A 24,815-nucleotide genomic window follows, 5' to 3' on the forward strand; every position below is an offset into this window, starting at 1 on the left:
TTTAGTAGAGACTGGGTTTCACCGTGCTAGCCAGGATGGCCTCGCCCTCCTGACCTCGCGATCCCCGCTTCAGCCTCCCAAAGTGCTGAGATTACAGGCCTGAGCCACTGGGCTTAGCCAAAAACGCTTAGTTCTTAAGGCTGTTGCAGAATGAATGAAATGTCGTGTTACAGCCCTCACAATAAATTCCAAACAACTAACCACACTCTGCAAGGCCCTGCCTGAACTGCCCCGGCCTGACCTCTACTTTCCTAGCCCTTGATATTCATGCTTCAGCTGCACTGGCCTTCATGTCTGGTTTTGTTGTTGTTTGTTTGAGACAGGGTCTTGCTCCATCTCCCAGGCTGGAGTGCAATGGCCTCATCTCAGCTCACTGCAGCCTCAGACTCCTGGGCTCAAGTGATCCTCCCACCTCAGCCTCCCAGGTAGCTGGGACTACAGGTGCGCCCCCACCACACCCAGCTAATTTTATTATTTTTGGTAGAGATGGGGTCTCGCTAGGTTGTCCAGGCTGGTCCCCAGTTCCTAGGCACAAGCGATTCTCCATCCTCGGCCTCCTAAAGAACTGAGATTATAGGCGTGAGCCACCATACCCAGCCTTCTGTGTCTGTTTTTCACATTCCTCACTCTTCCATTCAAGGGCCTGTGGTTCCTTCTCTTTTGTTCATCATGGTATCCCCTGTGACCAACACGGTGCCTGACTCATTGGTGCCTAAATACTTTTTGAGTGAATGAAGGAATAATTTAGGGTGCAATCTGGTTTTGAGTGTCTCTATCTTATGAAAGTTGCAGATACAGGACAAAATCACATCGTCAGGCCCAAACAAATTGGAGCGGTGAGAACACCAAGAAGAGCAGGTGCTTGCATGTCTGAGATGGGGACTATCTCAAGGACTTTCGAAAATAACCCCACAAGGCCAGGCATGGTGACTCACACGTGTAATCCCAGCACTTTGGGAGGCCGAGGCGAGGCAATCACTTGAGGTCAGGAGTTTGAGACCAGCCTGGCCAACATGGTGAGACCCCATCTCTACTAAAAATACAAAAATTAGGCCGGGTGTGGTGGCTCATGCCTGTAATTCCAGCACTTTGGGAGGCCGAGGCAAGTGGATCACGAGGTCAGGAGATCAAAACCATCCTGGCTAACATGGTGAAACCTCATGTCTACTAAAAACACAAAAAATTAGCTGGGCATGGTGGCACATGCCTGTAATCCCAGTTACTCGGGAGACTGAGGCAGGAGAATCACTTGAACCAGGGAGTCATAGGTTGCAGTGAGCTGAGATCGTGCCACTGCACTTTAGCCTGGGTGACAGAGCGAGACTCCGTCTCAAAACAAAAAAACAAAAGAGAAAAAAACAAACTTAGCCAGGGGTAGTGACAGGGCCCTGTAATCCCAGCTACTTGGGAGGCTGAGACAGGAGAATCACTTGAACCCGGGAAGCTGAGGCTGCAGTGTGCTGAGATTGTGCCACTGTACACCAGCTTGGGCAAAACAGAGAGAGACTCAAAAAAAAAAGGAAGAAAGAAAGGAAATAACTCCACAAGGCCAGGCACGGTGACTTATACCTGTAATCCCAGCACTTTGGGAGGCCAAGGCAGAGGGATCCCTTGAACCTAGGAGTTTGAGACTGGCCTTGGCAACATGGTGAGACCTTGTTTCTACAAAAAATGAAAACGAAATTAGCTGGGCACGGTGGGGGCATGCCGAGGATATTTAGGCTTGGGGACTGAATCAAAACTGCCTTCCTTTTTGTTCCCAGATAGCTGTAATTCCACAACCTTGTGTCATAGCCTCTTACATAAGCCAGGTTCCCACAATGGCAAAGGGTATATACCTCCCCAGATGGTCTCCCTCACAAATTGCTCACCTAGAAATTCCTCATTAGCCTCTAAATCTTTCAGTATACGCATTCCCCCATGAACTAGCCCTAAACTGAGTTCTGTGAAATCTCACACAGATAATGTTGTTTACAAGCTTATCTTCCCAGGTATAGAACATGGAGGAGATCAGAAATCATCCTGCCACCTATCCTGAACATGGATAATTGACTTTTTCCTCCACTCCCTCTTTTCAAATGTTTATTGTATTTTACGTAAAACATAGATTTACTGTACACTAATGAGAACCTCACAAGAAAGTAACCATTTGCAGCAGGGTACAGTGGCTCATGCCTGTAATCCCAGCACTTTGGGAGGTGAGTGGATCACTTGAGGCCAGGAGTTCAAGACCAGCCTGGACAACATGGCAAAACCTCATCTCTACTAAAAATACAAAAGTTAGCTGGGCGTAGTGGTGCCCACCTGTAATCCCAGCTCTTCAGGAGGCTGAGGCAGGAGAATCGCTTGAACCAGGGAAGTAGAGGATGAAGTGATTGGAGATGGACCCACTAGACTCCAGCCTGGGCAACAGAGTAAGACCCTATTCCAAAAAAATAACCATTTGCCTCACTGCCTCTCCTTCCTCCTTATTTTCCTCTTGTAGGCTTTCTCCCCTTAAATACGGAGTTCCCAAACTCTCTTTTAGTTTTTAATTTTTTTTTTTTTTGAGACAGAGTCTCACTCTGTCACCCAGGCTGGAGTGCAGTGGCATGATCTCGGCTCACTGCAGCCTCTGCCTCCGGGGTTCAAGCAATTCTCCTGCCTCAGCCTCCTCAGCAGCTGGGGTTACAGGCACACACCATCAAGCCCAGATAATTTTTGTATTTTTAGTAGAGACGGGGTTTCACCATGTTGGCTAGGCTGGTCTCGAACTCCTGACCTGGTGATCTGCCCACCTTGGCCTCCCAAAGTGCTGGCATTACGGGCGTGAGCCACTGTGCTCGGCCTATTCTTAATTTTTTAAAATAATCATTTAATTTTGGTGCATCAGTTACAAACCAAAACTCTCTTTAAAAAGCACAGGTCAGCCAGACGCAGTGGCTCATGCCTGTAATCCCAGTACTTTGGAAAGCCAAGGCAGGTGGATCAATGAGGTCAGGAGATTGAGATTATCCTGGCTAACATGGTAAAACCCCGTCTCTACTAAAAATACAAAAAAATTAGCTGGGCATGGTGGCATGCACTTGTAGTCCCAGCTACTAGGGAGGCTGAGGCAGGGGAATCACTTGAATTCAGGAGGCAGAGGTTGCAGTTAGCTGAGATCATGCCATGGCACTCCAGCCCTGGGCAGCAAACCAAGACTCTGTCAAAAAAACAGCACAGGTCACAGATGCTCCTGTTTGCTTGTGTTTTTCCTGGGCACATCCTCAAACTTTAGCTCAATAAACCTTTGCTGATCGAGACACCTGCTTCAGTCGTTTCTTTTTTCTTTTTTTTTTTTTGAGACAGAGTTTCACTCTTGCTACCCAGGCTGGAGTGCAGTCGTGCAATCCTGGCTCACTGCAATGTCCACCTCCCGGGTTCAAGTGATTCTCCTGCCTCAGCCTCCCAAGTAGCTGGGATTACAGGCATGGGCCACCACGCCCGGCTAATTCTGTATTTTTAGTAGAGACGGGGTTTCTCCATGTTTGCCAGGCTGGTCTCGAACTCCTGACCTCAGGTTATCCGCTTACCTCGGCCTCCCAAAGTGCTGAGATTACAGGCGTGAGCCACCATGCCCAGCCTTAATTTTTGTTTTTTGAGATAGGGTTTCTGTTGCCCAGGCTAAAGTACAGTAGTACAATCACGATTCACTGCAGTCTTGAACTCCTGGGTTCAGGAGACCCTCCCACCTCAACCTCCTGGGTAGCTGGGACTACAGGTGCGCACACCACCATGCCTGGCTAATATATTTTTAAAAATTATATTATTTGTAGAAACTGGTGAGAGGGGAGACCCCCTCCCCTCCTTCTGTTTCACCTCCTCCCTCCCCAAGATGGAAGGAGGGTGAAGAAGGAAAAATAAAAATAAAATAAGATACCAAAGAGCTGGGGAAATGACTCCCTTTTTAGTTCCCAGCGTCTCCGCTAGCTGTTAACCTTGGAAGAGCTGCAAATGAATGTTATCTCTGCCAGCTGGAGCCCGGCACTGGGTCACGCCCTCAAGTCTCCACACCAGGCTCCCTCCTGGAAACACCTCTGCCAACAAACAGATTGTTGCTTTTGTCTTGTCTCTGTAAGCCCCCTCCCCTGCTGGACCCCACTCACGCTGCATATGAATTAGCAAACCGATAAAGCCAAAACACTGTAAGGTCAAACGTTGAGCAAAGGGACAATGACATAGTTCTGCCTCAGTTTCCCCTTTAGGCTGTAAGCCTATAAAAGGGGAAAGAAGCTGCAGCCTGGGGAGCTCAGTGAATAAGGCTGTAGCCCTCCCTCTGCAGCTCCTGGCCAAATAAAAAGCCACTTCCTTCCTCAGTTTGGTGTTTGAAAGGTTTGTTCCCTGCTGCTCCTACTTCACTAGGGTCTCCCTGTGTGGCCCAGGCTGGTCTCAAACTCTTGGGCTGAAGTGATTCACCTTTCTTAGCCTCCCAAAGTGCTGAGATTACAGGCGTGAGCCACTGCGCACGGTCAAACACGCATATTTCTATGGCCAGGTTTATTACTAGACGTTTTTTAGGTATGTGGCAATTCAGAGAAGTTGCTGTCAAAACAGCACTTGTCAGCTGGGTGTGGTGGCCCACGCCTGTAATCCTAGCACTTTGGGAGGCCAAAGCAGGCAGATCACTTGAGGTCAGGAGTTCGAGGCCAGCCTGGACAACATGGTGAAACCCCATCTCTACTAAAAATACACAAATTAGCCAAGTGTGGTGAGGCACACATGTAATCCCATCTACTCAGGGCTGAGGTAGGAGAATTACTTCAACCTGGGAAGTGGAGATTGCAGTGAGCTGAGATTGTGCCACTGCACTCCAGCCTGGGTGACAGAGCGAGATTCTGTCTCAAAAAAAAGAAAAAGAAAAAATAATGAAAAGAGCACTTGTTGCCAGGCACAGTGGCTCATGCCTGTACTTCCAGCACTTTGGGAGGCTGAGGCAGGCGGATCACCTGAAGTTGGGAGTTCAAGACCAGCCTGGCCAACATGGAGAAACCAGTCTCTACTAAAAATACAAAATTAGCTAAGTGTGGTGGCACACGCCTATAATACCAGTTACTTGGGAGGCTGAGGCAGGAGAATCGCTTGGACTTGGGAGGCAGAGGTTTCGGTGAGCCAAGATCACGCCATTGCACTCTAGCCTGGGCGACAGGAGTGAAACTCTGCCTCACAAAGAAAAGAGGACTTGTCTAGTAAGGGCATCTCCGCTAATGAACTGACACTAGCTCCAGCTTTGAACCTCCGGAACCAATGAACTCTGTTTGCAAGCAGCTTATGTGAGTTTCTCCTTTCTTTTTTTTTTTCTTTTCTTTTCTCTCTCTCTCTATATATATTTTTTGTTTCATTTTTTGAGACAGGGTCTCACTCTGTTGCCCAGGCTGGAGTGCAGTGCTGCGATCCTGGCTTACTGCAGCCGTGACCTCCTGGGCTCAAGCAGTCCTCCTGTCTCAGCCTCCTGGGGAGCTGGGACTACAGGTGTGCACCATCACAGCCTGCTAGGTTTTTTTTTTTTTTCTTTTTTTTTGGCAGAGACAAGGTTTCACCATGTTGCCCAGGCTGAATTTCTCCTTTTTTGCCAATAAAATCTTCCCCTTCTCTCGTCTTCTGGTGCATCTGTTGTTTGCTATAGCTGTGCATTCAGACTATAATCCTCTATGCTTATTCCTGCATAAATTCATTAAACTAGGAGATATTTTTCTCTGGTCTTCTTTTAGGTTGGCAATCTGCATATTCTGTCTCTCCTTCTTCCAAATATGGGTATTAGGTACAGTACTAGGAACTCCTGAATTTTCCTATCCTGTCCAACCTCCCTCTACATTCTATTACCTTGTCTTTCAAAATTCACATCTGCAGCTAGACATGGTAGCTCACACCTGTAATCCAGCACTTTGGGAGACTGAGGTGGGTGAATCACCTGAGGTCAGGAGTTCGAGACCAGTAGAGATGGTGAAACCCCGTCTCTACTTAAAATACAAAAATTAGCCTGGTGTGGTGGTGCACGCCTGTAATCCCAGCTACTCGGGAGGCTGCGGCAGGAGAATCACTTGAACCGAGAGGCAGAGGTTGTAGTAAGCCAAGATCACACCATTGCACTCCAGCCTGGGCAACAAGAACGAAACTTCATCTCAAAAAAAAAAAAGAATTTATCTTATTCTAGTCTCCAGCAATAAATCAACCAGATCTGGACAAACCAAGAGAGTTGGTAAAGAAAAGCACATAATGGGTTGGGCATGGTGGCTCACACCTGTAATCCCAGCACTTTGGGAGGCCGAAGCGGGTGGATCACCTGAGGTCGGGAGTTCGAGACCAGCCTGACCAACGTGGAGAAATCCTATCTCTACTAAAAATAAAAAATTAGCCGGCTGTGGTGGCACACACCTGTAATCTCAGCTACTCGTGAGTCTGAGGCAGGAGAATTGCTTGAACCCAGGAAGTTCAGGTTGCAGTGAGCTATCGTGCCACTACACTCCAGCCTGGGCAATAAGAACAAAACTCCGTCAAAAAAAAAAAAAAAAAAGGCACATAAAGCCTCGTTTCTGTTTGGAGAAACAAGGTCAGAAAAATGTATATTTTTGGCGAGATGTTGGCTCACTGCAACCTCCATCTCCTAGGTTCAAGCAATTCTTGTGCCTCGGCCTCCCAGGTAACGAATTACAGTCTTGCACCACCACACCCAGCTAATTTTTGTATTTTTAGTAGAAAAGGTTTCAGCATGTTGGCTAGGCCGTTCTCGGACTCCGGAACTCAACTGATCCACCTGCCTCTGCCTCCTAAAGTGCTAGGATTACAGGCATGAACCAGGGAGCCTAGCCAGTAAAATGTATCTCTTCATAAAGAATGCTAGGCAGCTTCCAAGGAGCAGCGAGTGTTTCTCAGCTAGATTGAAGGCTAAAATAAAAACAAGATGAGAATTATTCTAGGGTTAGTAAAGTTGATAGTTTGCACTGCTCTCTCACACATTAAAGAACTCCTTTGCCTCGTCTCAAGTGGTTTTGAAACATTGTTCAGATAATTATACGGCTCATAAAACAGCCATTTTGTGAAATTTAAGGATGACTTTGAAATTGAATCAGTTGATTGTGCATGTTTCAGAACCAGTTTGCTAAACGTTTCTTTTTTTGTTTTTCTTTTGTTGTTTTTGAGACAGTCTTTTTCTGTCACTCAGGCTGGAGTACAGAGTTATAATCACAATTCAGTGCAGCTTCAGCCTTCAAGTGACTGTCCCGTCTCAGCCTCCTGAGTAGCTGAGACTACAAATGCATGCCACCATGCCAGGCTAAACTTTGTATTTTTTTGTAGAGACAGTTTCGCCATGTTTGTTTCTTTCAAAACAAACCAAAAAAATCCCCCCACCCCACACAAAAAAATTGTCCCTTTTTGGCGTGGGTAAGTGGTTATCTATCCACTCATCAGTCATTAATTTCACAAATATTTAGGAGTGCCTACCACGCAGCAGGTATAAGTCCAGGTGCTGGGGCTATAGCACTGAACAAAGTGCTGACCTCATAGAGCTTGCACTCTAGTTGTAGGAAACAGACCATAAATGTACTTCGGGATATATATATGTGTGTGTGTGTGTGTGTATGTATATATATTTTTTTCTTTGAGATGGAGTATCACTCTGTCACGCCCAGGCTGGAGTGCAGTGGTGCGATCTTGGCTCACTGCAACCTCCACTTCCCGTGTTCAAGCCATTCTCCCACCTCAGTCTCCCAAGTAGCTGGGATTACAGGGGCCCGCCACCACACTCGGCTAATTTTAGTTTTTGTATTTTTAGTAGAGACAGGGTTTCACCATGTTGGCCAGGCTGGTCTCAAACTCCTGGCCTCAGGTGATTCACCCACCTTGGCCTCTCAAAGTGTTGGGATTACAGATGTGAGCCACTGCACCCGGCCAACAACTTGAATTTTAAAGATTGAGTTGGCTTTATTTGGGATTCATAAACTGGTAGCATCCAGTCTACAAAACAGAAAGGAAGCCAGGCGTGATGGTGCGTGCCTGTGGTCCCAGCTACTCTGGAGGCTGAGGAGGGAGGATCGTTAGAGCCCAGGAGGTTGAGGCTGCAGTGAGGTATGATCGCACCACTGTACTCCAGCCTGGGTGACAGAGTGATACCCTGTCTCTGAAAAAGAAAAGACTTCACATGTTGAAGAAGGCAGAGGAAAGCATGAACAGAAGGAAAGCTTTCCTTCTATTGATGGCTGTTGTGATACCTCAGTTCTTATCTCTTAGTTTAAAAAAATTTAAGGCCAGGTGCAGTGGCTCGCCTGTAATCCCAACACTTTAGGGGGCTAAAGATGGGCGGATCTCTTGAGCTCAGGAGTTCGAGATCAGTCTGGGCAACATGTTGAAACCCCGTCTCTACAAAAAAAGTAGCTGGGTGTGGTGGCATGCATCTGGGGTTCCAGCTACTCGGGAGGCTGAGGCAGGAGAATCACTTGAACCTGAGAGGCGGAGGTTGCAGTGAGCCAAGATTGCCCCACTGCACTCCAGCCTGGGGAACAAAAGCAAGACTCTGTCTCAACAACAGCAACAAAGGCAAAAAAAAAAAAAAAAGGAAAAAAGAAAAGAACAAAAGAAACACGACAAAGGAAATGTGGCATACAGTAATTTATTGAAAAAGGAAAATAATATTTTGAAAGTTAAGTGCAGAGTAGACAATACACCGGGAGAGAGTTCAGGGAGGGCTGCTCCTAAGGATGAAACAGCAAAGGCTGGCTGGCTCTAGAGAGACCCGCTTTATGGGAGGTGGGTCTTACATAAGAGATAGGTGCACATGTGCAGTGACTGTACAGGCTTGCTCATACATTGCATGTTTTATTAGCATCTTAAATCTCCACCCACAGGCGTGTTTTTTTACTATGGTAATGAGCAAAGGGTCACTTTGAGGACAGGTAAAATCAAAATGCGCATGCTCCCTACAGGGAAAGTACCAACTGGAGAGCGCTCTTCTTGAATGAGTTCAATTACAATAGGAATACTAGGGCTTACTGTGTTGACTGTGCGGTCACCATGGTTGCCGAGTCCCCAGGACAGGGTCACTTCCTTGACTATCCCGCCTCGCTTCCTTTTTTTTTTTTTTTTTGAGACAGAGTCTCAACACTGTTGCCCAGGCTGGAGTGCAGTGGCCGCGATCTCGGCTCACTGCAACCTCCACCCTCCCAGGTTCAAGCAATTCTCCTGTGTCAGCCTGCAGAGTAGCTGGGATTACAGGGGCCCGCCACCACGCCCGGCGAATTGTTTTGTATTTTTAGTAGAGATGGGGTTTCGCCATGTTGGCCAGGCTGGTCTCGAACTCCTGACCTCAAGTGATCCGCCCACGTTGGCCTTCCAAAGTGCTGGGATTACAGGCGTGAGCCACCGCGCCCCGCCGGTAGCTTCCTCTTCTCTGCTCTCATCACCTGTACATGGGTTTTGTCCTCAAGTCAACTCTGATGGGCTGGAATGTTTACTTCAGATGTGGGTAATTTAAAGGGGCCATTTTTACAAGAAACCAACAAAAAATCGGTTTGTCCGGAAGCAAGTTTTGAATAAGGGTCAATTTTTTTAATACTGATGAATCCGTCAAAAGTTGTGCGTTTGCGGCTGCTCTTTGCGAGACAGCCTGAGGAGCGCGGGCTCGACGTTTCCGCTCGCCCCCGCCGCCCGCCCCGATCGGTGCCGGAGCATGAGGCCCAGGACCGTGGTCGGCCGTTTTCGTGCCTGCGCGGCCAGCAGGGGGTGCAGCCGGCCAACCCAGCGGCTAAAGATCCCTGAGTGCCGCGGTGGCATCGGACTCCTTGCCCTCGCCGCCTGCCAGCCGCCCTGAGTCAGCAAACCACAGAGAGGCGAGGACCTCTCATTTTCCTAGACAGAACAAGTGGGCGTTAGGGGCGCTGGCGAGTGGTAAGAACAACCAACCCGGAAGCGAAACGAGGGGGGAACTTCCGTTCTTTGTTCTGTCCCCGGTGTGTGGGTCTATGACAGGGTCCAACAGGGCCTGGTCCGTGTCCGGCCCCCAACATTTCTCGTCCCTGCTCTCCAGGGTGAGTCCGGGCGTACCTGGGGCTCGCGGTGAGACGGAGGCTGTGGTCGCCGGGGAAGGGGGTGGTGTCTGTGCCGCTGCGGCCCGCGAGGTCCCCAGGCCGGCCTGGAGCAGGGTTTGGGGAGGTGCCCCTCCGTCCCCTGCAGCCTGTCCTCTACTTCACTTCCCCAGGGATCCCCCCACAAGCCTAGCGGGACCCTGCGTGGGGGGTAGGAATGGGGCTCCGGTTCTGATTTTGTGACTTAAACGGCGCCCCAACTGGAGCGTTTAAAAGTTTCAGCAGAGCAGTAGGGGCGCCTTTCTCTTGATAGCAGCTGATGACAGCGACCCTAACTTGGTACTTCTCCCAGACGTTTTTATCTGACGTTAACACGGTTATTCGTGCCCGTCGCAAGAAAGGAAGTTTATTTTTACGGAGCTGAGTCCAAGGATCATTGTAGTAGTTCTGCGAAGCGTACGGAGTTAGAACGAGGGCTGGGAGAGGGTGCAGACTCCGATTCCTGGGGTAATCCCGCTGGAGCCTAGTGCATCCAGTGATACACCTGGCTGGCTCAGGCTCCGTTTTCAGTTGTATTAGATTCCTGGTTTGATTCACTTCAGAAGTGGGATTGAATCCACATCGGTGTTTACACTCTGAAGGGCTTGTGTAAACTCCAGGAGAGGATAGCAGGGCGATGAGCCTGAAACCGATGGACTAATTAGAGGAACTAAGCGTATTATTTTCTCCAGAAAAGACATCTGTGGAGAGTGGGCATCATTTGATTATACGTGTTTAATGGACAGTCGGGTATAAGGAGAAGATTCTGTTATTGAAGCTCTTTTTTTTAAAAAAGTTAATTTTTATTTTTTAGACAGTCTAGCTCTGGAGTGCAGTGGCACTATCTCGGCTCACTGCAACCTCCGCCTCCCCGGTTTAAGCGTTGTTTCCTTCAGCCTCTGGAGTGGCTGGGACCACAGGCACCAGCCACCACGCCCGGGCTAATTTTTTCGTATTTTTAGTAGAGATGGGGTTTCGCCATGTTGGCCAGGCTGGTCTTGAACTCGTGACCTCAGGTGATCCACCTGCCTTGGCCTCCCAAAGTGCTGGGATTACAGGCTACAGGTGTTAGCCACCGTGATTGGCCTTTTTTCCCCTCTCCTTTTAAAATTTTTGTGTATTAAAGTCTCACTCTGTTGGCCCAGCTGGAGTGCAGTGGTGTCATCATGGCTCACTCTGGCCTCGAACTCCTGGGCTCAAGTAATCCTCCCACCTCAGCCTCCTAAAGTGCTGGGGTTACAGGCGTGAGCCACTGCACGTGGCCAGTCATTGAATTTCCGTGACACAGATCTCTGTGAGGTGAAGTTCCAAGGAAATAGATTTTCAGTGAATCACCTGAAGACTTCTAATGTCTTAGCTGTGCAACTTGGAGCATACTCCCTGCTGAAGTAGTTGGGAGTGCAGTGTCTAGCAAGTTAGCTGACAGAACGTTAGAACTTTCTTTTCTTTTTCTTTTTTTTTTTTTTTTGAGACGGAGTTTCACTCTTGTTGCCCAGGTTGGAGTGCAGTAGTGTGATCTCATTTCACCACAACCTCTCAACCTCTGCCTCCTGGGTTCAAGCGATTCTCCTACCTCAGCCTCCTGAGTAGCTGGGATCACGAGCATGCACCACCATGCCAATTTTTTTTTTTTTTTTTTTATATAGAGTCTCGCTCTTTCGCCCAGGCCAGAGTGCAGTGGCACAATCTCGGCTCACTGCAGCCTCTGCCTCCTGGGTTCAGGCAATTCTCCTGCCTCAGCCTCCTGAGTAGCTGGGACTACAGGCATGCACCACCATGCCCAGCTAAGTTTTATATTTTAAGTAGAGATGGGGTTTCACCATGTTGGCCAGGATGGTCTTGATCTCCTGACCTTGTGATCTGCCTGCCTTGGCCTCCCAAAATGCTGGGATTACAGGCATGAGCCACCTTTTAGGCTCCCAGCCTAATTTTGTATTTTTAGTAGAGATGGGGTTTCTCCATGTTCGTCAGGCTGGTCTCGAATTCCTGACCTCAGGTGATCTGCCTGTCTCGGCCTCCCAAAGTGCTGGGATTACAGGCATGAGCCACTGTGCCTGGCCAGAACGTTAGAACTTTCTCACCCTGGGTGGAGGCGGATCTGAGAACCTACCATTCCCTTTCATCTCTCTCCATGGGTGCAGTGCAAATACCAGTTGTGGTTGTCTTAATTGGTGTTTAATAGCATATAATAAGCATTCTTTTTTTTCCTTTTCTCTAAATATCTTGATTAGAAATGAAATTTAGGCTGGACTCGGTGACTCACGCCTGTATTACCAGCACTTTGGGAGGCTGAGGCAGGAGGATCACTTGAGGCCAGGAGATTGAGAACAGCCTAGGCAACACAGCAAGGCCCTATTTCTACAAAAAAAGTTTTAAAAACTCAGGCAGATGTGGTGGTGCACATCTTTATTCCTAGCTACTTGGGAGGCTGAGCTGGGAGGATCGCTTGAGCTCAGGTGTTTGAGGCTGGAGTGAGCTCAAACTCACTGTGCTCCAGCCTGAGCAGCATAATGAGACGCTGTCTCACATGAGAAAGAAAAAGATGTTTGCGTGAATATTTTAAATTCCTATTTTCCCCCTTAATCATACAGCATTGGCATCGACAAAAGTCAGAATTCCCAGGAACTTGAACAGAAGCTGCTAAATTGCCAGTAATTGCTCCTTTGGCCTTCTAGGGACTGACTTCAAAGAAGGAAGGAAAGAATCAGGCAGGTAATGCTTTCTGTGGCTTGTTCTCACTGCCAGGCCATCTGTCTCAGTCCCTAGGGGCACCTCCAGGGAGAGAGGCTGACAACAGAGCAGGGGAAGGGCCCGGCCTGGACCTGAAGCCATTCGGGCACAATGGAGAGTTTTCTTTCTATGAGGAACACTGTTTACTGATCTGGACACTGGGTACTTGTTCTCAACAATATGTCTTTGAGTTTTCCAGCTTTGCTTAACCCAGCTGTGAGAGGGAGCATTGCCTTTTTCTCTGGAGTCAGACTTTTGACCTGCCGTTCTAGGAGTTTGTACTGAAAGCTGACTTGTTGAGGGTGTCAGCTCATAAATAGCCCCAGAGATTGTAAAGGTGGTTGATAAGAGGGTATGGTGGTTGGCTCTGAGACAGCATTGAAAGGACCCTGCCGGGAGGGTGATAGTGACAAGAAGGTGTGTCACCTTGGTTGCCAGTGGCCTGGCTTGTACCTGAGTCGTGCTTTCCACTGTGTAAGGGCACTGATACTGGGCATTCTCTATCCCCTGCTACCTGAAGACCAGAGTTCTCCAAACTTGCAGTTGACTCTCAAACACAGCCCCTCTTCCTTTGTTTTTTTTCTTTTATTCTCTCAAACATTCTCCTATCTAACCCTCTTCCTTTGATGCCTTATGTGAGTGTAACAGTCTGTAATTACGAAGCAAATACTTTTTGCATTCCTGATTTTTTTTTTCACTCCTTGCAGTTGTGCTTTGCAATAGAGTTAGCACTCAACAAACATTGGATATTTGAGCAAATGAGGAAATAGATAAAGAAAGGTAGATAAAATACAGGTTTTTTTTTTTGTTTTTGAGATGGCTGGTCTCCCAAAGTGCTGGGATTACAGGGGTGAGCCACCGTGTCTGGCCCCAGGTTTTTTTTCATACACTCTTGCCCAGCCGAAGGACACTCTTGCTCCAGCATTCAGGTGTGAAGTAGAAACTTGTACTTGAGATCCAAGCCTTATCTAAGTACTAATATTACATTTTATCCAGTAAGCCACAGAGAACAGGCCTCTTTTGATTATGGTAGTAACTGGGGAGTGGAGACATTAGTAGAAATAAAAAAGAGACTCTTATGTTTAAAAAAATGTATCTGGGCCGGTCTTAGTGTAATCCCACCACTTTGGGAGGCCAAGGCAGGCAGATCACGAGGTCAGGAGTTCGAGACCAGCCTGACCAACATGGTGAAACCCTGTCTCTACTAAAAATACAAAAATTAGCTGGGCATGGTGGCATGCGCCTGTAATTCAAGGCTGAGGCAGGAGCATCACTTGAACCTGGGAGGCGGAGGTTGCAGTGAGCTGAGATCATGCCACTGCACTCCAGCCTGGGCAACAGAGCAAGACTCCGTCTCAAAAAAAAATATATATATATATCTGTCCCTGCTTCAGGGACTTATTCTGATCCAAGGAACTATTTTATGAGAAAAGGGAGATAAGAAGGCTACTGCCTTCTGAGTGAGAGGAAATATAGCAACTGGGTCTAGACCCAGGTGGAGTGCAGTGGTAAGATCATGGCTCAATGCAGCCTTGACCTCCTGAACTCAGGTGATCCTCCCACCTCAGCCTCCTGAGTGTCTTAGACCATAGATGTGTACCACCACACCTGGCTAATTTTTGTGTTTTTTGTAGGTTTCGCCATGTTGCCTAGGCTGGTCTCGAACTCCTGACCTGAAGCCATCCACCCGCCTTGGCCTCCCAAAGTGCTCGGATTACAGGCACGAGCACCTCATGCAAGATTAAGGAAACTGTTGGTTATTCCATTTTTCAGGCATTCTATGCAGCTGACTTCATAGGCATAGTTTGTGCTTTTTATGCCAGTGCATGTATACACCCACTCCTGCTTTTTGTTATAAATAGTACATTGTGGGGGGCAGCCAAGGCTGGGTGGGGTATTGTTGAGGAACTTGGTCCTGGTGGTAGTCTCATTCCAGGGAGTATATTTACTAAGATCTGAAAGACTAGTACGAGGCTGGGTGTGGTGATTCACGCCTGTAATCCCAGGATTTGAGGAGGCTGGGGTCAGCTGATCACTTGAGGTCAGGAGTTCAAGACCAGCCTGGCCAACATGGTGAAATCCCGTCTCTACTAAAAATACAAAAATTAGCCAGGCATGGTGGTATGTGCCTGTAATCCCAACTACTTGGGAGTCTGAGGCAGGAGAATCACTTGAACCTGGAAGGCAGAGGTTGCAGTGAGCCAAGATCGTGCCATTGCACTCCAGCCTGGGTGACAAGAGTGAAACTCCGTCTCAAAAAAAGATTTTAAAAAATAAATAAAATAGAAGACTAGTCCCAGTGGCTGCATTTCTTGTCACTGTTCCTAGGTACTCACTGAAATGCTAGCTCCCATCTTTCTGTATTCAGGAGGTTTTTTTTGAATTATCTTTGAACCTTGAACTTTTGCTTCTGCAGTGCTTCCTCATTCTCCTTCAAAACTGCTTTCCGCTGAGTCTGCACCTAGGAGACCAGAGAGCACCTTGCCCTTCCCATGGAAACTCAGGCCGATCTCGTATCTCAGGAACCTCAGGCCCTGCTTGAGAGTGGTGAGGAATAGGGATTCATTCATTCTGTTAGCCATTCAACAATCATCCATTGAAAAATTGCTCATTCACCAGATATTAGGCTACTAGAATCTACTAGAATCCAGATGGGAATAAGACACACTATTTGCCATTCAGTAACTCACAGCCTAATGAGGAAGCTGGCCAAACAGTAATCAATGACAGCTTGATAGGTTTGATAACTGAGGCAGATTTTTTTTTTTTTTTTTTTGAGATGGAGTCTTGCTCTATTGCCCAGGCTGGAGTGCAGTGGTGTGATCTTGGCTCACTGCAACCTCTGCCTCCTGGGTTCGAGCAATTCTGTCTCAGCCTCCTGAGTAGCTGAGACTACAGGAATGTGCCACCATGCCCGGCTAATTTTTGTACTTTTAGTAGAGATGGAGTTTCACCACATTGGCCAGGCTGGTCTCAAACTCTCATGATTCGCCCACCTCAGCCTCCTGAAGTGCTGGGATTATAGGCGTGAGCCACCGTGACCAGCCTTTTCTTTTTTTGGAGATGCAGTCTTGCCCTGTTGCCTAGGCTGGAGTGCAGTGGTATGATCTCTGCTCACTGCAACCTCCGCCTCCTGGGTTCAAGCAATTCTCCCTCCTCAGCCTCCTATGTAGCTGGGACTACGGTGCACGCCACCACACCCAGCTAATTTTTGTATTTTTGTAGAGATGGGAGTTTCACCATGTTGGCCAGGCTGGTCTTGAACCCTGACCTCAGTGCCCACCTTGGCCTCCCAGAGTTCTGGGATTACAGGCATGAGTCACCGCACCCGGCTACTGAGGCAGTTTTGAAGGGTTGTGAGCACCTCACGTGAGATTAAGGAAACCGTGTCAGTCATTCTATTTTTCAGGCATTCTGGGTAGCTGACTTAATAGGCATAGTTTGTGCTTTTTAGGAGCATGCTTTTAGAGGAAGCCCTTGGGACTGATTTTGTGGGTCATAGGCAAAAGAGTAAATAGGAAGCCAATAAAACATATTTTGCTTTCATAAGATGTCACTGATTTAGGAGCCAGTTTCAGTCTTAATGGGTGTTGTTCCCATGCTTATTAGAAGAAAGCATTTAAGGTCCTTTTGTTTGGTGACTCAGCAGGTCTAGTATCTCTGGGGTTTAGAGTCTCTCTCTCTTTTTTTTTGAGACAGAGTCTCGTCCTGTTGCCCAGGCTGGAGTGCAGTGGCATGATCTTGACTCACTGCAACCTCCACCTCCTGGATTCAGGCGATTCTCCTTCCTCAGCCTCCTGAGTGGCTGGGACTACAGGTGTACACCACCATTTTTGTATTTTTAGTAGAGATGGGGTTTTGCTATATTGCCCAGGCTGGTCTCGAACTCCTGAGCTCAGGCAGTCTGCCCATCTCGGCCTCCCAAAGTGCTAGGATTATAGGCATGAACCACCATGCCTGGACTCTAGAATCTCTAAGAGATGAATATGTAAACTTGAGAATTGCAGAAAAAGGGTATGTAATTCCAGCACTTTGTGAGGCCAGGGTAGGTGGATCCCTTGAGGTCAGGAGTTCAAGACCAGCCTAGCCAACATGGTGGAACCCCATCTCTACTAAAAATACAAAAATTAGCTGGGCATGGTGGCAGATGTCTGTAATCACAGCTACTTAGGAGGCTGAGGCAGGAGAATTGCTTGAACCCAGGAGGTAGAGAATGCAGTGAGCTGAGATAGCGCCACTGCACTCCAGCCTGGGCAACAGAGGGAGACTCTGTCTCAAGAAAAAAAAAGATAAGAGATCCAACACAGAAACAGGAAACATTTGTAGTGTACAGATTTGATCTGGGGTGGAGAGAAAGGAGCTGTGGGCATTGTGTTTTCAGTCAGGGCTGGGGTGGAGCTGCTGGTTTTTCTCTGGTCTGAGAACTTTATGCTGGGTACAGTGGCGCATGCTGTAATCCCAGCTACTTGGGAGGCTGAGGCGGGAGGATCACTTGAGCTCAGGAGTTCAAGACCAGCCTGGGCAACATAGCAAAACTCATCTTAAAAAAAAAATAGAACTTCATACAAGAGCAGGATCATGTGTTTCTGGCCAAGCTTGGGTGAACGGACAAGAATGCAGTAATAACTAAGATAGGACTGGGCGGTTTCCTTGAGAAAAGAGTGACTGGAGAGAGAAGAGGGAACCTGGGGCAGACTGGAGACCAAGAATGACCAGGCCTGTGGCCATCTGCTCAGGCAGGATGGACCCACTCTTATTGTGCCTCTGTTGGACACACCATTGCTAGCTGCAGAGACAAACTTAGAAATGTGAGAGAGTGGGTCCCATGTTGTCCCAGGACCCCTGGAGCTTTCTGTGGGTTGGGAAGTCAGCAGGTTGGGAGGTGACACAGCAGATGAACTCACTCCTCGGCCCTTTTATTGCCCTTCAGCTCTTCCTTCAAAAGTTCCTGCCTTTTCTGACAAGGACAGCCTGGGGGATGAGATGTTGGCAGCTGCACTCCTAAAGGCCAAGTCCCAGGTGAGCTGTGGTTCCCTTCATCCTTTTCCTTTCCATTTTCTGTGCAGTGACATCTCATTCAGAGCCTTAAACTCTGATCTCCATCAGGCCCATGGTTCTGTCCTGCTGAATCATGGACTCTCGCCTTCCATCATGGAGTCTTGTCTCTTCCTCTACCCTGCCCTCCTTTTCTCCCTTCCCAAATGCGCATTCTTCAGCCCTATCCTCAGTGATATTTTTTTGGTGCTGCTATTTACATTCCTCACCCTGAAACTGCATGCTAGCACGTGTTGTTTCAGGAGCTGGTAACATTTGAGGATGTAGCTGTGTACTTCATCCGGAAGGAGTGGAAACGTTTGGAACCTGCTCAGAGGGACCTCTATAGAGATGTGATGCTGGAGAATTACGGGAATGTGTTCTCCTTGGGTAAGTTAGTTGTGCCTCCTCAACAAAATTCACTGGTATTTCTTTGCTTCTTTGTTTGCTAGTAACAATCTAGTCACTGAAAACAGCTGACTGTTTCAGATTTTTTTTTTTTTTTTTTTTTAAGACGGAGTTTCGCTTTTGTTACCCAGGCTGGAGTGCAATGGCGCGATCTCGGCTCACCGCAACCTCCGCCTCCTGGGTTCAGGCAATTCTCCTGCCTCAGCCTCCTGAGTAGCTGGGACTACAGGCATGCGCTACCATGCCCAGCTAATTTTTTGTATTTTTAGTAGAGATGGGGTTTCACCATGTTGACCAGGATGGTCTCGATCTCTTGACCTTGTGATCCACCCGCCTCAGCCTCCCAAAGTGCTGGGATTACAGGCATGAGCCACCGCGCCCGGCCTGATTTTTTTTTTTTTTTTTTGAGATGCAATGGCATGATCTTGGCTCATTGCAACATCCACCTCCCAGGTTCAAGTGATTCTCTCACCTCTGCCTCCCAAGTAGCTAGCACTATAGGCCTGCACCATCACACCTGGCTAATATTTGTATTTTTTTTTTTTTTAGTAGAGACAGGGTTTCACCATGTTGGCCAGGCTGGTCTCGAACTCCTAACTCAAATGATCCACTTGCCTTGGCCTCCCAAAGTGCTGAGATTATAAGCATGAGCCACCATGCGTGGTCTAGCTAAGGACTGACTTAGTCTCAGAAAATTCTAAGAACAATCTTAATTCATTTATACAGCAGTTTGCAACTTATAAAGAGTTCTCATATACTTTCTTTAATCTTCACAGTAACACAGTAATGAGGCAGCTAGTATTATTCCTCATTTTACAGGTAAGGAAAGTAAAAGTAGGCCAGGTGAGGTGGCTCACACCTGTAATCCCAATACTCTAGGAGGCCAAGGCAGGAAGATCACGTGAGGTCAGGAGTTCAAGACCAACCTGGGCAAATGCTGAGACCCTGTCTCTACCAAATATCCAAAAAATTAGCTAGACATGTTAGCACATGCCTGTAGTCCCAGCTACTTGGGAGGCTGAGGTGGGAGAATTGCTTGAGCCCAGGAAGCAGAGGTTGCAGTGAGCTGAGATTGCACCACTGTACTCCAGCCTGGGTGACACAGAGATACCCTATTTGAAAAATTAAGTAAGTAAATAAATAAAGTGGAGGTGAGGGTAAAGGTCTTAATGCCTTGTACATGCATGGTCATTGGGCTGATGAGTGGCAAAACTTGGGGCCCAGTCTTTAACTCCAAATCTGGTACTTTTTCCATGTTATTCCTAGGACTTAATATATAATCCACAGACTTTTCCAAAGGATGAGTGTGTTGTGATCCCTGAACATGTGAGGTGCTGCTCTGTGCCCATGTCTCTGTCCTCCCCTTCTCTGCTGGTCACCTCTAGGGACCTAGTGCCCCTGCTGCTCTGTAGAAACTTAGAAAGGTTAAGAAATTAGGCTGGGCACGGTGGCTCATGCCTGTAATCCCAGCACTTTGGGAGGCCAAGGTGGGCAGGTCACCTGAGGTCAGGAGTTGGAGACCATCCTGGCTAACATGTTGAAACCCAGTCTCTACTAAAAATACAAAAAAATGAGTTGGGCATGGTGGTGCATGCCTGTAATCACAACTACTTAAGAGCAGCAGGAGAATTGCTTGAACCTGGGAGGTGGAGGTTGCAGTGAGCCAAGAACACGCCACTACACTCCAGCCTGGGTGACAGTGAGACCCTGTCTCAAAAATGAAGAAAAAAAAAAAAAAAGTGAAGAAATTAGCTTCTTGGCTGTGCACGGTGGCTCACGCCTGTAATCCCAGCACTTTGGGAGGCCGAGGCGGGCGGATCATGGGGTCAAGAGATTGAGACCATCCTGGCCAACATGGTGAAACCCCATGTCTACTAAAAATACAAATATTAGCTGGGCGTGGTGGTGTGTGCCTGTAGTCCCAGCTACTCGGGAGGCGGAGGTTGCAGTGAGCCGAGATCACACCACTACATTCCAGCCTGAAGCTTGGCGACAGAGCAAGACTCTGTCTCAAAAAAAAAAAAAAAAGAGAGAGAGAGAAATTAACTTCTTTTTTTTTTTTTTGAGACGGAGTTTCGCTCTTGTTACCCAGGCTGGAGTGCAATGGCGCGATCTCGGCTCACCGCAACCTCCGCCTCCTGGGTTCAGGCAATTCTCCTACCTCAGCCTCCTGAGTAGCTGGGATTACAGGCACGCGCCACCATGCCCAGCTAATTAGAAATTAACTTCTTAACTTTTAGGATGTGGAATTTCTTGTCTCTCACCCCAGTCTTAGTGGGCATTTTCCCAAGCAGAGCCAGGAGGCCTTCCTGTCATTTGAGACCTCCCTGTACATTTCCCTTCTGTCTTCTGCAGATCTGGGGTCTGGAATTGAGCTTTGGGACTCTTGAGGTGAGCAGATAAACCTCCTTGTCCCACGTCTCTCCCCATGAGCAGGATTCCCATTTCTGAATCCTGCCACCATCTCTGCTAGAGTGAGAGGAAGAGCCAAGGGGCCTGGGTTTGAAGGGAACTGAGAGCAGAGAGGTCCTAAGAGGTACCTGTCAGGTGAGGGAGAAACAGCTGTTTCTGTCCCTAACACACATTGCCCTGTCTTTACTCTTTACAATATCAATTAAACTAAAAAGGCGGCAGGGCGTAGTGGCTCACACCTGTAATCCCAGCACTTTTGGGAGGCCAAGGCGGGTGGATCACGAGGTCAGGAGTTTGAGTCCAGCCTGACCAACGTGATGAAACCCTGTCTCTACTAAAAATACAAAAATTAGCTGGGCATGGTGGTATGCACCTGTAATTCCAGCTACTCAGGAGGCTGAGGCAGGAGAATCACTTGAACCTGGGAGGCAGAGGTTGGGGTGAGCTGAGATCATGCCACTGTACTCCAGGCTGGGCAACAGATCAAGATGCTGTTTCAAAAAAAAAAAGGCAAACTCTCTGGACCCTTTACATGTATCCTCTGTGCCGAGTTGCCTTTAGAAACTCCAGAGGAGCAAAAACAGAGAAGTCAGACACTGAGACTCTTTGCAAAGCCTCATGTGTGAGCATAGCCTTTTTATGCATAGGGCCCAGAGGTGGACTGAGCCGTCTTGCCATTTCCATGGGCTTGGCATTTGTGGTGTAATGACAGCCATGATTGCTCTTATGGGGCCATGTCAGTGACTAGCATCCTCCCCCTTACTCCTTCCCACCTGCTGCTGTCTCTCCTCACCCTTCCCCCCTTCCTCACCGTCTGTCCTGTATTTGTTCTCCCTTCTTGCAGTCACTGTGTCCCCAGTTATATCCACTGTCCTTGACCTCTCTAAAGGCTTTGTCACTTCATTAAGCAACACGACCTTCCTCTTCTAATGTTGGTTTCCTACCTCTCTGCCTGATCCGTCCTCCCCTTCACATACTCAGCTACCTCTCTACTCCCAGCTCTCCTTGATTCTCCTTGGTTTTGCTCTCTGCCCTGCCCCTTCCCTGTCTCCTTAGCCTGGATGTCTCATTTTGCTTTAGGTGCACACATATAAGCCCTCTCTGCAGGTATGTGCTTTTGGCACTATAAATATTCATTATGATGATCCTGTCCTGTGATTTTCACTCTTTCTTCCCCAAGGAACAAGTGACATTTGCATTTTTTATTATGTCAGATGGTGAGACCAGAACTGAAAATGATCAAGCAGTTTCTGAAGACACAAGATCACATGGAGTCCTGCTGGGAAGATTTCAAAAGGATATTTCTCAGGGTCTTAAGTTTAAAGAAGCCTATGAACGAGAGGTCAGTCTAAAGAGGCCGCTGGGGAACTCCCCTGGAGAAAGATTGAACAGGAAAATGCAAGATTTTGGCCAAGTGACAGTTGAGAAGCTAACCCCCATGGGAGAGAGAAGCGAGAAATACAATGATTTTGGGAACAGCTTCACTGTGAATTCCAACCTTATCTCACATCAGAGACTTCCTGTGGGAGACAGACCCCATAAGTGTGATGAATGTAGCAAGAGCTTTAATCGAACTTCAGACCTTATTCAGCATCAGAGAATCCATACCGGGGAAAAGCCCTATGAATGTAATGAGTGTGGAAAGGCCTTCAGCCAGAGCTCACACCTTATTCAGCATCAGAGAATCCACACTGGGGAGAAACCTTACGAATGTAGTGATTGTGGGAAAACCTTCAGTTGTAGCTCTGCCCTCATTCTGCATCGGAGGATCCATACAGGGGAGAAACCCTATGAATGTAATGAGTGTGGGAAGACCTTCAGCTGGAGCTCCACCCTCACCCACCATCAGAGAATCCACACTGGTGAGAAACCCTATGCCTGTAATGAATGTGGGAAGGCCTTCAGCAGGAGCTCCACCCTTATTCACCATCAGAGAATCCACACTGGAGAAAAACCCTATGAATGTAATGAGTGTGGGAAGGCCTTCAGCCAGAGCTCACACCTCTATCAGCACCAGAGAATCCACACTGGAGAGAAGCCCTATGAATGTATGGAATGCGGAGGAAAGTTTACCTACAGTTCAGGCCTTATTCAGCATCAAAGAATCCACACCGGGGAGAACCCCTATGAATGTAGCGAGTGTGGGAAAGCCTTCAGGTACAGCTCAGCTCTTGTTCGCCATCAGAGAATTCACACTGGAGAAAAGCCTTTGAATGGGATGGGCATGAGCAAAAGCTCCCTCAGAGTTACGACCGAATTAAATATCAGAGAGTCCACATGAAAGAGCCACGCACCCATTTTCCTCACTTCCCCTGAGTCTCAAGAGCTCTTGCCTTATTCTATAAATCTCAACAGCTTAGGATGTGTCCCTTCCAACTCAGACCTTTCACTTTAGAGAATGGGGCAGACTGGGCAAATTGGTGAATTTCCCCAGAAACTGCACCAGCCTTGGAAAGTGACAAGGCAGGCAGATGGTGTGCTGGGAATAGAAAGCAGCTCTGGGACCAGTCACCCCATTTAGGAAAGGAGTTTGCACTAAACCCTTTTTTCCTCACAGCAGAGGAACCTTTCCAAGGTGGGGATGGAAGCACAGTTGGGACAGAATTCCATGGATTCCTTTAGTTGGAGTCCACGTAGTCTGCACAGCCAGGAGTGGAAAGGATGCTCTGGGTCCTGTTATTTGCTAGGGAGGAGAAAGGGAGGCTGTATTTCAAAGCTACTATTCTTAGTCCAGCTTTAAGTTTTGATAAGGAACATGCTGTTTTGTTTCATGATTTCATTAATTATGGAAATCTGTCATTGAGGGATTTTTATTGAGGATGGAAGATTCCAGAAACATCTTCTGTGATGATGGTGTCTTTTAGGGCTCTTAGAGCAGCCAGACCATGTTTTTAAGAGAAACCTGGTGATAGGGCTGACTGGGCAAATCTATCCAAGCAGCTCGTAACCGGCTATGAGGGAAAGGGTCAGAAGCACTTAGCATTGGCCTCTGATTCCTGTCCTCTTCTTTCTTCTTTCCACTCCTATGATGAAAGTGATTTTCTCTAAATGCTTGGTTAAGGATGCTTTCAAGGACCTTACTCAGCCTGGCTGCCCTGCCCTCTCACCTCTGCCATCTGGCCCCAGTAGCCGGACTGCTCCTGCCTCCATCTCTGATTCTTCAGCAGCTCAAGATTAATGCAGATAAAGAGCAAAGCCCAAAAGGAAGGAAAAAAAAAAAAAAGAGTGAAGCCCAGAGAAGGCAGGCTGTGCCTAAGCCTGGTGGCAGAGTTCTTGCTGGGTGAGGATGGTCCTCCCTGAGTTTTCCCAACTGACAGGATGACCTTCCATTGTTTTCCCAACCCTGCTCATCCTGTAGCATAAATGAAGTGCACTATTAAACAGAATAGTTTTTCAGGAGAGATTGAGTGTGGTTTTGTGCAGTGTTTGGATCAAACATTTCAGTTAAGACATGTTGGTGACTATAAATGGAATCTGAAAGTTGACTTTAAAATTTTTTTTTTCTTGAGACAGAGTCTTGCTGTGTTGCCCAGCCTGGAGTGCAGTGGCATGATCTCGGCTCACTGCTGCCTCTGCCTCCTGGATTCAAGCAATTCTTGTGTCTCAGTCTCCATAGTAGCTGGGACTACAGGTGTGTGCCACTACACCCCCAGCTAATTTTTTGTAGAGATGGGGTTTCACTATGTTGCCCAAGCTGGTCTCGAACTCCTGAGCTCCAGCAACCTGCCAGCCTCTGCCTCCCAAAGTGCTGGGATTACAGGCATGAGCCACTATGGCCAGCCTAAAATTTCTTTACAGGCCAGATGCAGTGGCTCATACCTATAATCCCAACACCTTGGGAGGCCAAGGCAGTGGGATCTCTTCAGACCAGCCTAGGCAATATGGCAAGACCCTATCTGTACAAGAAACTTTAAAAAAAAGTATACTTAAAGGACCAATTTGGATAAACAAAAATAGAAAAAAAAGTAGCTGGTCTTTAAAAAAAAAAAAAAAAAAAAAAAGCCAGGTGCGGTGGCTTACGCCTGTAATCCTAACACTTTGGAAGGCCGAGGTGGGTGGATCACCTGAGGTCAGCAGTTCAAGACCAGCCTGGCCATAATGGTGAAACCCCATCTTCTGATCCGTAGTCAGACGCGTTACCCATTGTGCCACTGG

General features: G+C 47.8%; 1 protein-coding gene across 6 annotated transcripts; it reads left to right on the forward strand.

The window, feature by feature from the left end:
• The first annotated feature begins 9,894 nt into the window (after nucleotides 1-9,894).
• Nucleotides 9,895-24,061, forward strand: ZNF3 (zinc finger protein 3). Of its 6 annotated transcripts, XM_064376406.1 has the most exons (7): nucleotides 9,895-10,040; nucleotides 12,668-12,788; nucleotides 14,441-14,526; nucleotides 15,223-15,353; nucleotides 17,737-17,825; nucleotides 18,104-18,230; nucleotides 21,875-24,061. In XM_064376406.1, the coding sequence occupies exons 4-7, from the start codon at nucleotides 15,299-15,301 to the stop codon at nucleotides 22,939-22,941; spliced, it is 1,338 nt and encodes a 445-aa protein (XP_064232476.1). In that variant the 5' UTR covers nucleotides 9,895-10,040; nucleotides 12,668-12,788; nucleotides 14,441-14,526; nucleotides 15,223-15,298; the 3' UTR covers nucleotides 22,942-24,061. The 6 variants fall into 6 exon arrangements, with proteins under 6 accessions (XP_064232476.1, XP_012330134.1, XP_064232477.1 ...); XM_012474711.3 differs by lacking the exon at nucleotides 14,441-14,526; XM_064376407.1 differs by lacking the exon at nucleotides 14,441-14,526 and having other exon boundaries at nucleotides 12,668-12,784.
• The last annotated feature ends 754 nt before the right edge of the window (nucleotides 24,062-24,815 follow it).

This window comes from Aotus nancymaae, unplaced genomic scaffold (assembly GCF_030222135.1).
Source record: "Aotus nancymaae isolate 86718 unplaced genomic scaffold, 86718_ANA_hifiasm-v0.15.2.pri h1tg000015l_0, whole genome shotgun sequence".
NCBI lineage: Eukaryota > Metazoa > Chordata > Mammalia > Primates > Aotidae > Aotus > Aotus nancymaae.